Genomic DNA, 14,624 nt, shown 5'->3' with positions numbered 1-14,624 from the left:
CAAAGACCCCATCCACCTGGGTCACTCTCCTCTCCCATCAGGCAGAAGATACAGGAGCCTGACGGCACATACCATCAGGCTCAAGGACAGCTTCTATCCCACTGTATTAAGACTATTGAACGGTTCCCTTATACGAAGATGGACTCTTGACCTCACAATCTACCTTGTGACCTTGCACCTTATTATCTACCTGCACTGCACGTCCTCTATAGCTGTAACACTTTACTATTTACTGTTATTGTTTTTACCTGTACTACCTGAATGCACTCTGTACTAACTCAATGTATCTGCACTGTGTAATGAATTGACCTGTACAAACTGTATGCAAGGCAAGTTTTTCACTGCACCTTGTGACAATAATAAACCAATACCAAACTTGCATATAAATCTGTGCAGAAAATCCTTCCATATGCAATTTGTATAAATCAAGGAAAATATTGTTCTGGAGGTTATAAAGAAATCTGGGAGTGAACTTTAAGTAAAGCAATTCATAAACACCAAGTAATCTTGTAAAATACTCATCTGAATCTAGTAGCCAGATTATAACCAAACTCAATTTATTAACAAAATACACATATTTATAATGAGCATTTTGACAAGCAACAGTTGATAGCACAAGCCCTTGATACATAACATCTTTCAAAAACAAAAAGACACCAAAGCCACACAACACTATCAAGGTAGTATTAACCGCTGATATTTCAAAATCTCTGTTACAAAAATTCATGTCCACATTCCACTAGACTTCCCCATGATTGAGGATTAAGCAATCTACCTACACCAACCAATAATTTCACACTGCGTCAATAAAAAATAAAATTTTGAGCACTAATAAATTGGCTTGCAGACCAAACGATTTGTCAAATTCACACCCAGCAACCATTACCAGTAACAAGCAACTTAGAATTTGGGAGACAATGGTCTGTTGGAAATAGGAAAGGAGACAAGTCTAGAGTTGGGAAGGGTAGACAATAGACAGATTTAAGACCTTGTGACTTTTTTGCTAAGTAAGCTTAAGGGCTGCCCATTGGAAAAGGGAGTCATTGAATCCCAATGCCCTGGGCAATATTTCCCAATCAAATTCAAACAAATAAGATGAGCTTCACTAAGCAATACGAGCTGCAATTAATACAGTACATAAAATTATATTGAAGGAAATGGAGGTTATTTGTACAATCCAAAAGGGAAGATTTAAAGTTATCCTCATTTTAGCATTCCAGACTAAGCATGAAACAAATCTGAAAAGTAACAATTGCCACATTACATAATGGCAACTATACAACCAAAATTAAAAATCAGACATGTATAATTCACACATAGGTTGTCAAATCATAACTTGATGCAACTAACACCGTTACACTGATTCTGCATGACAAAGAAACTGCACATTAAGGTTTAAGTAGCTCAGCATTTAACTTATATTTGCAATTTTTCTCCCTTGTTCAAAGCATTTTAATCTTTTTTGCCTCATGACCTAACATCTTTAAAACTTTAGTTAACACATTGTAAATACAAGGTTAGCTTGCTTAGCTGTGCTGGAAACAAAAATATACAGTGTTATGTCTGTAACTAAAGTTTCCAATGCACCAAAATGTAGCCTATACACAAAGTTCAATTTTTTTCACATTCAAAAACCTTGAGTTTGGGCATACATCTCTTCAAACAGAACTACAATCATTTCCACTGAATGATGCGAATGCTGTTTAAGCAGTTGCAAAAACATATCATTCATTATTTAACAATAAAAGTCAGCCATCAAAAGAATAAAGTGATTATTTCTGAGATTATCTATTCCTGCAGTCAAAAGAAGATGTTTACAAATATTTGGGCCAAAAGGGAAAAGTGCCAAGATCTTGAATTCAAGTTGCCAGAAAGTAAAGGATAATTACTTAAACTTGTTTTGTCAAGAAAGGTATTTTGGATCTACATAATGCACTACCTCATTATCTGATTTTAAGCCCATGATTTACTATAATGCAGAACATTAGCCATAAGGGTACATGTATTTTGAATAAGTACACTATCTACCAATCAGGTCATGTTCATGGTTTGCCACAACAATAAAAACATGCTTGAAACTTGCAACAAATGTCATTCACGAAACAATGGCTTTGCACGATTATTTAGATGGTAAAAATAACATGCATTCTCTCTGAAAGCATCCAAATCTCAGCAAATAAAAATTAGAGGTGACCACAACAATGCACACCACTTGGACCAATCACATTCTGAGAAGGAATACAAACTCCCCTCTGCAAAAAAAACCTTATTTTTCACAACTTGGCACGTTAATGCTGTGTCAAACAAAGTATTTGCAGAGCTTTGGGAGAAACATTACATTATGGACACAAACAGGTCAGATGAGTTTTTTTAGGTGAGAATTAAATCCTTCCCAATAACTGAAAAATACAACAGCATAATAATCTACGACATCAATTACTGAATTAGCTTCAACACACAATTCAGCTAAAAGCACGACAGTTCTGCAGACAAATCTGGAAATAAGCAACAATGTGCTCAAGATCACATAAATTGACACTCCCACAAAACTGCACAAACATAGTCTGTTCCAGTCATTTGGAGTGAAGCTCAAAAGTATAAATGAATGTTAGTTACTACCCCGCAAAGTAAAACCTTTCCTAAAAACTATTAGGTCTAAACCAAGGAATAACAGCTTCCAATAGTTAGCAATACCAAAATAAACTTTTATTTAGAAAACAAATTTCAGCAACACATCACTGGAAAATCCCTTTCATTTCAACTGCTGAACAAATTGAAGATTATAAATTTCTGCAATACCAAACCATCAGAATATAACCATTGGACATTCTATCACAAGTGCTTTACCATTAATGACAAAACAGAATTTATTCTGAATGTTTCAGAAGCATTCAATACATTTTTAAAACTGGAATCAGCATTTTAGAAAGTAATCTTCGGACATCGGTAACGCAGAAAATTATGGCCTTGACCCACTTCATCTCCAAGCCATTCTAGTTACATAATGGTCAAAAGGAGCACTCCTCCATTTCTGGCCACATATACCCCAAATGTAATCGTTCCATCACTAATGGCCCTCCCATTACCTGCCAAGGCCCTATGCTTTGGAAAATGCTCCTTAAATCTTCCTCCCTGCTTTTCCTCAAGTTGATCCTTAGATTCCAACTATTTGACTAAAGTTCTGTTCATCAGATGAAATTAACATGATCACCTTTATTCAATAATGCTGTAACCACTTAATGTTCTGCTCAAATAGAAGCAAGAGAAATACAAATTGACACCATTAATCTTCTGGCTATATAATCACTGAAATTTATGCCAATCTATATTATGTTAGGAGAAAAATAATGTATAGGAGTGCATAACAGATACTAACATTTTGATTAAAGCATCAGTCCAATTCCAGGTCTAAGACAGCCAATGGAAAAATAATCAAGTGCACAGAGGTTGACTTCTGTGCCACCTACATAAAATTGCTGCCAATATGTATATGGATATAGAAAATTAGTGGTGCAAAGTAATCAAACTAAATGTTATAAAAATCAATTTTTGAGACTTCATTGCAAACTCAAACACCTGCAGTACTTGATATTCCTGCAGGTGGCACTATGAAAGTACTTTGAAAGGTAAGGTGTCACACTGTGAAACAACAGATGCTATCTTACTGTAAGGACATAACATCAGACTGCAGAATCTAGTCATGTTGCCACAAATCACAGTTACCCAATTTGTTCCCTCCAGCATCCACCTCCCCCCCCGCCCCCCGCCACACACCAGTAAATGAAATTACAATACCCAAAATAAACATGCCAAAAATTCATAAAGTTGATATTACAATTAAATGCATCACTAGACCTTCTTATGCCTGCATTAAAACTTTTCCCCCAAATTCTGAGTTTAGTATCCATACTTTAGCCTGCAGTATTGATTCCAAGTGAAGTTTGGATTGTGCAGTCTGAACACCTACATTGTAACAAATTTTCTGGTTTGGATAAAATAATGGCAAAATACCTTCTATCCAAAAACAATGTTTGGACATCATTAACTACCAAAGTTTATAATCAACACATTTTTAAAGCAGTGTGTGGGATAAGGACATTTACCAAATAACATATTTGTTGCAACTTGTGTGTTCTATAAATTTTAAAGGCTTATTAATCCAAAGGAAGAGTTTAATAATTTGATCAATATGAAACAACGGAAGAGGTGAACAAGAGTGATGACCAAAACAAAAGTTTAAAAAAATGGCAGCTAACAGTTGAGCAAGAACAAGAGTTTGCAATTTCATCAAAAAGTTGTGAAACTTTTGTCTGACAGCAGCACCAACTGAAGGGGTAACAGGATGGCGGGACACCAAAAGGGGTAAAACAGCTGAGAAAGTAGGGATTAAAGGGAAACCACAAGTTAGAGCATGCAAGGCCACTGCAGCAGTTCGTGGCTGCCTCCCACACCGCAACGTGCAAATGAAAGAGAAAAAGGATACAGAATCAACACTGAGAAAGGAGCAAACATTAACAGTCTGCTGTATGCAACATGAAGGCAAACAAACTTGCATCAATACAAAACCTTTATTCAATATGGTTTCTTGACTCACTTTATAACATCTCTACAACTGCTAGTGGGTGGAGCAAATCCCCCAAATGCATTGAAGTTTACTTTATCTTCAACATAAAGACTCACAGTTTAATTTTAAACTTTCCATCGAAGTTCAAAAGCCACACTCACTAAACAATGCTTGAATTTAAAGTTTCATCAGTGCAATTTGCACATTTATCAATAATTGAAGTGGTCATGATTCACTCAAATGACTATGTGCAATACCTGCAGTTATCCCTAATTCAGGAATGCCTGCGACCTCTGAAATGGCTTCTGGCCTGAATGGAAATGAAACAGATTGCACATTCAGACAATACACTTACAGTTCTGCATCCTTAAAACTCCACCCACAATGAGCAGCTACAATAGCATCTCATTATGGCCATGCATTTAAATTCAGCTCCTCGAAGCAACTACAAAGTGTCTCCAAGCCAAGTTGAGGCATATTAAACATTTTTTCACACTATTTCAAATCTCTATCCAACGTGGGACGCTGTCTGACAAATAGCAACTGGCCAGAGCTACAAATCATTAATTCACAAATGAAATATTACTGGTTAGTGGTTTACAGAAAACTAAAAGCTTACACCTATTTTGTGAACTACTTTCTAATTAACTTCCAGAATAGCAATGATTTTTCACTGCTTGAAAATGATGAACAAGAAACAAGCAGGAAAATAAACCTCAGCAAATAGAAGACTCAGTCCAACTAATCAAAAAAGAAATTCAGTGCTTAAAGTAATAAAGACCTTTCAAAAAATGTCAATTCTAACTTTTTTCTAAACTGAAGTAGCCAAAAAGTTTTCAACAGCTGATTAAGATACTATACTCAATTTGATCAACAAATGACACCAACAATTTTCCTCATTAAGTACAACATGCAACGTCACTAACATTTAATCTTTTAAAGTTATAAAGCACAAAGTGCAAATTGAGAAATCAAAAATTATTTCTGCTTTCACTTCAAAAATGTGTGCCTCGATTGCTCATTAATAAAGCCTAGAAGCTTAAGAGCTTGATTTTTTTCCATAACCTGTGCTAGTATCAAATCCCCACAAATGGAGAAACTGCAGTGTTAAAAAGCAATTAATATTTTAAAAATACCCAGGTTAATGTAACCTAGCTCAGCTATATTAGAAGACAGCAAAAACATTCCTCAACTGCAAAATGCTTACATCAGTGTCACCCTAGTAACAAACAGTGCACACCAGAACAAATTGTGATTTTACTATTTCTACTTAATTCCTATTGCAGAATACTGTAACTGTTACCATTGCAGAGTCTGATCTTCAAGTCTCAAAATATTTCAACCTTTCATCAGCCTTCCTACTGAAATTTCACAATAGATACTAAGTAACCAAGATATACAAAAGATGTTAATGTATCAATTGTCAGCTTAATTTCAATTCACTGCCAACTCACATTTCATGTAGAAACTTGATGGACGGTATCTATAATTCTTCTAAAGAAAGTTCCAGAAAGATTTAACCACAGACAGAACTATAACTGGAAACTGCCATTTATTTTTGCACTTCAGCCAACAGTTTTTTTAAACTACCAATCTGCAACTAATGTCCACAGAATGATTAGTTATCTATGTTCACAGATGTTAAACAAAGTACAAGGTAATGACAGAAAGGCAAAGTAATAGAAGCTAAAAGTCAAACAAGTTACCAAAATTCATTAACTAGATGACACATGCAAATCCTTCATTCACAGACCTGTTTTCATGGTTCTTGGCAAATAACTTTTCCAAACCATTTCTTAAATTTTAGCATGCAACTGTGCGACATGTGCCATAATACTCCTTAAGAAAGGCAGAATAGCTTACCAATTTATAACAATAATAGATATTCAACAAAATAGCATCTTGATTTTACATCATATTACTATTTTTCATCTAAGTGCAAAAAAAGGCTTAAATCCACAGCCATAGTATGCCTCGACAAAAAAATTCTCAGCTGTTGTCGACCACATCATCCTGCACAAGTTTCTTGCTAAGTGTTTGATCTCCGAGTAAGGGGGCTCCCCAACAGCTGAAATGTGTTTCCAGGCTGCTAATTTCACTATCCATAAAATCTTTACTGTGCAGAGCAAGTTCTATTCAATTTGTTTGCACTTCTATATGCAAATAAGAAATTACTTTTTCAAAGTATACTATTACATCTCGTGTGCAAATGCTACAAAATATGCAACAAAATTTACACGAATAATTAAAGCATCAGCATTTCAAAAGTGGAAGACAATCTGAAACGTGGAAGAGAATAGTTAGGAATTCTAAGAATTCTCGCAGTAAATAGTATACAACTATCCTGCTGACAGAGTCAAATTACCTTGCAGAAGGCCCCTCTGGAGCTATCCAGAGGCCAAAGGCTGTAAAACACCAGCCACTTAAAACAATGCATCTCTATCTGAACACAAAGCACCCAAAATATCCACCACACTCGAATCAACAAGAGCTTCCACAGGTGAGTGGGGAAGATTTCTACAAATATTTTCGATAATTTGTTTTTAAGAAAGGCAACACAAGAACAGTCAATTTCTGGGATCACAACTAACAGTTCCTGAGATCTATTGAAAGTCCCTGCCAGTTCTGGAAAATCCCATGAAGAATTTTCTTTTTAAATTACTAATGAATACATCTCTGCAATTAATGGTCATAAAATCATTTTCAGGGGCAAGCCCAAAATCATCAAAGCATTCCGGACAGGTTTGCAAGGAAAAAAAATCTTCCAAGGTTTGATACATCATACATGCACCTTCAAAATATCAGTGCAAGCCTGAAAAATAATAAACATGTGAACTCCTCCTTCACTTCAACTGTTTTATTGAAGGAAGATGCAACTCACCTCGTAATTCATGATGAATTATATCAACTAGATTCGGTTCCTCTCCCCACCAGTAAATCCACAATTCCTTGGCTTCAGGTCTCACATCTCGTCGCCATACACATAGCAGATTGGCCTGTAGACATCTAATAAAGGTCTGCAAAATAGGATCATCCTGAGCTGGTGCTGAGATGATGGGACCACAGCCCCCAAGTCCCTGGAAACTGTACCTACGCCATTTGATGCCAGTTAATTCAGCCTGTTGGTTGAAAAATATTTTAAAAACGTCTCAAGAAAAATGTACATAGACCATCTTTCAAAACTAAATCTATTAATTCTGCCATTTCAAAATACAGTTATAAGAATATTTTGAACTTTGCACCAATACTCAATATGACAATATCATCCTGAGTGCAAGTCAATACCATTACAACCGTAATCAATTACAACATATGAATGACGGGAAAAAACACTGACATCGTCAAGCAACTCACGATAGCTACTTAATATACTTTGATCAGGAATTGATAGTTTACATAATGGATAGGAATAGTATAGTGTAACACAGTGGAAAAAATCTCTACAGGAAAAATAATGGCAAGTGCATTACCATAAACACATTCAAAAAGATTTATAGTGTTAAACACTATCTACAAAGTAGATGGCATTGTGAATGTTTAAAACGGTTTAGACATTAAGGTGACAAGATTTTTTAAAAAGACTCTGGATTAAAGAATGCATCGAATAGAACAAGAGTGAAGAAAACTATGACTGGTACAAAAAAAAGTGTATAACATTGAAACTTCAGAGATGAGATATGATTTATTACGACAGAGTATTAAAAAAAGAGAATACGTGCTCCGGAAAATGTAAAGAGTGGAGGGGGACGCAGGAGAATAAAAAAATGAGAATAATTGCCCTGTAAACGCCAAACAGCATCAGTTGCATCTAGACTGCGTTTAAACTGTCCCTTCCACCATCACCCCCATTATTTAAAAAAGAGCACGCTTTAATTCGGCTTCAAATATGCAGACATTTTTCCACTTCAAGATGGTGGATTAAAAGCTTCCAGCTCTGTTAAGGGAAAAATAATAATGTGCAATACGTAGTGGAGGCTTTTTTTTAGGAAGGAGGGAGAGGGAGGGGGTGGAAGGAGGAGGAGGGGCGTAAGCATCAAAAATAGAGGAGGAAGGGGGGCTGGGGAATAAACTCCAGACAGGAAAATAAGGCCATGTAAACGGTTATGCTAAACCATTAGCAGAAAATGGCTGCTCCCACACAGCCTAAGGCCCCTCTTTCTCTCTCTCTCTCACTCACTCACCAGAGAGAATAAATTCGAATGGCAGTCCTCCAAGCTAGCACCGTTGGCCACCCAGTTTGCTGCAGTCATGCTCCGTGCATGACTTTCTCTCCGGAGGTCGAATTAAAGATTCCGTCTTGGTTTGCAAAAAAAATAATAAATATGTACACAGATCCAGGGAGGCGGGGAGGGGAAAAGGGGTGGGGGGGGGATGTGGATAAGTTTTAAAAAAAAATCAGACCCCCAACGCCACCACCTCCTCGCGCGCACACACACAAAAATAATAAGCAATAAATATTTAAAAAATTAGAACTGAAAATCTCCACAGCGATGGAAGGAGTGACGTCCGCCCAGAGACTGTCCGCTTTAATTCAGCAGGCTCCCAAAAGGTTTAATTATAATTCTTTTCTCTCTGTCTCTGCCCCAAGAGTGTTGTTGTCTTCTGCGTCCACCACCCAAGTTAAAAAAGAAAAGAGAATTCGGTGCCGGCCGGCCGTCGCTCTTGGTGCCGCTGCCGCCGTTGCAGGCTGCTGCTCTCTCTCTCTCTCTCTCTCTCTCTCACTCACATACTCTCTCACTCACTCTCTCAGATACACACACACACAGCGTAATGGCGACAGCGAGGAGGCGCTCGCCTTTTCCCCGCCAACGATTGGCTCCCCGCGCGTCACGTGTCCGACGCACCTCCCCGCCCCCTCACACCCCCCTTCCAACACCGACGGCGGAGAGGGGTTGGTAAAGGCGAAGGGGGGGGCGTGGCCTAGCCCAACGTCGGGCACCAGCCGCCTCGGCTGTTGTGGCGCCCCTGACCCGCTGGTGGCGCTGGTTGGCGCGGATCGTGCAGCCATGAACCAATAACACCGGGGCCTGGGTTATTTGCACGCTGTACTTTTTATTATCTCAGCAGGTTTACACCTCTTATTTTTTTTCCCAAAGACGGAAGTAATCTTGCCACCAATTTAAATCTATGCACAGTCGTAATCTGATAAATTCATTAAAAAGTGTCCTCCTTCAAAATTTAATTATAGTCCAAAATAGTATTAAATGTGCTGTTATTTGTTTGCACTATTATGGTTGTCATCCATTAAAACAGTAAATTGGTTGAAAGTCTCCCATGTGAAGGTCAACAAGGGGCATCTTTCCTTTTAACTCCACATTTATCTTGCTCTATTTCACTTTTAAACCATTCAAAATGATTGCTGTGAGATATTCCAGCGTTTATCAGAATTTTACATCTATTTTATGTCTTTAATTATATTCTATAAATCACTTAATAAAGATGATGCCCAATTCGTTGAAATTGAACATAAATAATGATATTTGAGATCACAGATGATAGTGTGGAAATGAAGTAAATAAACAGGCAACGATATAACCTGGTGCTCAGCCAAAAATGTCAGCAGGAAACACTTCAGCAGTGGGGGAATCTCTCCGATTCAAAATATTAACGAGGACACTCCCTGATATTTGATGACTCCAGGGAAAAGCTAAGTACTGTCCTTAACATTTATTCCAATCAATTTAAACCAAACAAGAAAATTGAATTAGCTGAAAGTAATAGGTTTAAACTTCCCAGACCTTCATGGATAACATCTTTTACAGAGGTGGTACCTAGTTTATTAATTTTTTTGGAACCAAATCATTCCTAAAAGCGATTAGCAAAATAAATAACAAATAGTCCAGGTAATTTTTTGTGTAGTAATTTATCGGTTTATTCTGAGCCCAAAATATTTGAAGTTTTAAAGGGGGAATTTTGAAACTGTAAATATTTATTTCAAACAATTTTTAAATCTAATAGCATTGAGGTTAGGCAATTTTTCTTCAACAAGGAGAATAACATCAAAGGAAAAATCACTCCAACCTCCTTTCATGCACTTCTGAGCAGGCACTTACACTGTGGCACTGGCAGATGCTTGGAGAAGATAAACTGCCAAATTTCTCAGCACAGGAATAATGTATGGCACAGGGAGATCTATAAAAAAGAAAGGTTACTTTTAAAATGAAAAAAATCTCTTAATTTATTTTTTTAAAATTGAAGTATTTCCCATAAGTGATGATAATATTAAGCTTTACAGCAGAAATTAATTTCAGAAAGACACACTTTGTATAATTATGGTGCTGACCTTTGCTTTTTGCCACTAGGTTATTGCCAAATTCTGAGCTAGCATAGATGCCAATGTTATAATATATTGATATCCATATACTCATCTGAAAATATATTTATGTTTAATCTTTGAACATATTCTACAAAAGTGGGATGGCTACAAAAAATAAGTCTGTTGTCCTGATTATCAGTGGCCTGTACTGTATGGAATTCTTATTTTCCCATGGTGCTTATTTCTGTAACAACTTATTTTGCTAGCTTTGGAATTTTTTCTGCTTGTAAATATTATATAGCTCAGCTGTTTCCCTGTTCCTAACAATCACATTATTGCACATGTCTATGAAACTGTCTTTGCACCTTCCATTCACTCTGCATAAATAAAAATATCAACCTTATAATGACAAAACCAGGCAAAGATTACCTGCAAGAACAGTTGTGGGCTCATCAAAGCCTTGAACTTGGTCAAATATACAGTGGGTATTTCAGCTTCTTGATGAAATTTTACAAATTTGTGGAAAATTAACAATCCATTTCTGCACCGAGCCTATCATGCTCTTCCTGCAAGCATTCCTAATATCGGCATTGTGAATATTTCTGCCACTCAATCAAATTATACCATGTTACAAATTCTTTAACCAAATCACATAAAAGCTATTCGTTTTTTTTTTCCTAGAGTCTAAAAATGGACGTTTAATGTCACAAATGGACTTAACTAGATTAAAGGATCACATTTGGTTTATAGACATGAGACTCTGACAAATTATAGCAATTTATTTCAGGAAAGTATTATCATGATAATTTTTAGGTTCAATTCCCTTCAGGTGCTATTTTAGACCGAGGCATGATGCTACAACCAAGTTTTCTTAAGTGACACATATTGATAAGGCTAAATAAAAACATCTGTAACAACATATTCTAGCTCTCTCAAAATGGATTTGTGATTGCTCATCCAGAAATATTTTCAACAACAGCTATAATAAAACTAGTAATCAGTCACAGCATATTGCTTCAATTGTTACTGATGCTATTGCTATTTGACAATTAATCTAAAGATAGGCCACCTGACAGTAAAGGCACAATATTAAAACAAGATTTTTTTTCAGTTTGTTTTTTTCCTGAGTGTAGCAATACATGTTTGAAATGCTTTTTTCAAAATCAATTATTTTTAATGAAATATTGTATTTTCATTCCTAGTTTTTTTATTTGGATACAAATTACATTTTTCATTATGGTTTTTGCAGGTTTTTGCCTTGCAAAATAAAGATTTTTGTATTAGATGTGAAATAACTGAGGTTAATCATCCATCATGCAGTGATAGTAATGGCTGTTGTTTAATTCCACTAAATAAAATATAACTATAGGCAAATAATTAACCGATAAGTGCCAAATAGTCTTTTTGTGTAGCATTTTCCCAACTGCAGTAGAAAATAAAATTTATGTTTTAAAATTACTTACTTTAAAATATTACCTACTTCAGACATATCACTTGCATGGACTTAAGATTGCTGTATTAATATTTCTGTTCTACATTTCTACTGATGGCCTTGTCAGAAAGTTCTTTAGATTAATTTTGAAAATGTTGGCATTATTGATATCCAGTACTTTATCACTGTCAATAGATAAAAATGATGGTAGTTTAATAATTTGAGGAGTCCATTAGTATTTTTCAGTACAATAAATAATATAAGGTGATCTTTATTTTAAAAAATAATCAGGAAAAATCTCTATGATCTATAGAATACTGCTTTATAATATTGAGATATTGAGACAAAATTCATTGCAAAAGTTTGCAGATGCTATATGTAAGAAAATAAATATTGTGCATATTATGAAAATTGAGAGGGATTACTGCTCAAAGCGCTATGATGCATACACTGCAAATTATTGGTACTAGCAGTCATGTGTTTTATTAATTGTAAATATTTGCCTACTTTGCATGCTGCTTTATTGATGTCTTTAAATTGTATAATAGAGGTTCTATGTCGCAATGGTTTTACACAACATGAAACAAAGCCAAATGGAGGCAAAATGAATCACGCAACAAATCATGTTCATTGTAAACATACTTCAAGTCAATTCATCTATTCAGCAATCATTGAAAATGCTTACACAGATTCCTAAAAGTCTACAATGTGAATCATGACTAAAGTAGAACCACAAATTTTAGTACATATATTAGAGTGCCACATTTGGAAATTAATAATCATTTTTCAGGTAAGGGGAAGCGGCTTTAAGGAAAATTAAGTTTAATTGTACACAAACAAAAAACCTCCACTGCAGCTGTCAAAATAACTCTTTCTATTAATTGGAGGAACACAAGTCTTGCTCTTCAGATAAATGGGATAGTTTGCCAAATTCTGTTCAGTGGTTTTGCTATAGACTCTTACTTTAACTTCTGAGTACGCAGTTGCATCATAATTAAATTACAATGCAATAATTTATTTTTTGCCGCTTTCAGTGTTACATAACTGTATAAATTTGTCCAATTGCACTTTACAATGGCACACCAGATTTAGATGCAAGTGTTTGCAGATATTAATAATAGTCGACCCTCTCCGAGTATGCAAAATCTTTGAAGAAGATTTGACTGAGCAATACTTGACTTGGTGATACTTATTCATAACAATTGTACTTCATCCCATCAAATTGAAAACAATGGTCATTCTAAGGTGTAGGTATAAAAAACGTACTTCAGTTTAAATTCCAGAAAAAACATTATAAACATTGCCCTGGACAGGAATAATGTTCCTGGAAAACTCTTCATAATGTTCTTAACCACATTTAACTTTATTGTATGGTTATGTAAATAAAATGAAACATAGCATAATAAAGACCAGCATTGGACGGGCGTTTCGAAAGTAAGAGTCGGTAGCAGCAGTGAGGTGGGCGGGGTGTGGGTTGGTGGTGAAGGGGAGAACAGAAGTCGGTGAGAGGAAGATTGGACATTCTCGTGTCCATTTACACTACCTTAAGAAGATAATTGAAAAAAATGCTCCTTTTATTTACATTATACAGAAATTTTGTATTTTAAAATACAGCTTTGTTGCCAATTTAAAAAATTGATAACTTGACATGAATATACATGAATAATCTATTAATACTGCTGTAACCTGAAACATTCCTAAATCTGGAATGAGCACAGAACAAATCTAATAAACATATATCCAAATCCTTTTCCATTGCATGTTGGAGACATATGTCCACTTCATTACATGACTGCATGTTTCTCCTACTTCTGATAACCTTACTGACTGAACACTGACCCGATCATCTGATACATACAGGGATTTTTCTATCAAAATGACAGAATCTGTTGGCTAAATCTCAGTTAAATGTCGGCAGGTAGATTCACGGAACAGAAAACATTTGCAATCATCATGTAACTTTACGTCTAAAGATGACAATTTATTTAAAAAAATCATGAAGTTTCTGTGTTTTCTCCTGAGACAGATGGAAGTGAACTTCATGCCGCAGCATCAGTGAGGCAGAGAAGAATACAGGATCCCATTCTTCCAATCCCGTTTTGCCATTCTGGCATTTCTATTGCATGTTTTCCTCAAAACCTATTTAAAAGTTATATCTCTTGCACATGGATGCAGTCATTGAAAAAGTCCTTTACAGTCTTTAAAATGCATTAAATATCAAATTAAGATCCACGTCGAGGTTATACGCAAATATCAAATATTGAATATTATAAAGTGGATTGGAAACTCAGATCTAATTTGAGAATATTTCTTCATTTATAATATCCTTAGTAAACTGCACTATATTTAACTTTGATTCAGATATTTCATCA

General features: G+C 35.6%; 1 protein-coding gene across 1 annotated transcript in view; it reads right to left on the bottom strand.

Moving 5' to 3' along the window:
* Window positions 1-9,285, bottom strand: part of LOC127579350 (mediator of RNA polymerase II transcription subunit 13-like) — a 167,422-nt gene extending 158,137 nt beyond the window's left edge. Inside the window, 2 exon segments of the mRNA XM_052032086.1 lie at window positions 7,446-7,683; window positions 8,746-9,285. Coding sequence (XP_051888046.1) covers window positions 7,446-7,683; window positions 8,746-8,814 — 307 coding nt within the window. The 5' untranslated portion in view covers window positions 8,815-9,285.
* Window positions 9,286-14,624: the final 5,339 nt, after the last annotated feature.

The sequence above is a fragment of the Pristis pectinata genome, chromosome 17 (genome assembly GCF_009764475.1).
Source record: "Pristis pectinata isolate sPriPec2 chromosome 17, sPriPec2.1.pri, whole genome shotgun sequence".
In the NCBI taxonomy this organism is placed as follows: Eukaryota; Metazoa; Chordata; class Chondrichthyes; order Rhinopristiformes; family Pristidae; genus Pristis; species Pristis pectinata.
Note: the sequence above shows the minus strand (reverse complement) of the source record. Positions and strands in the feature narration are given on the sequence as shown.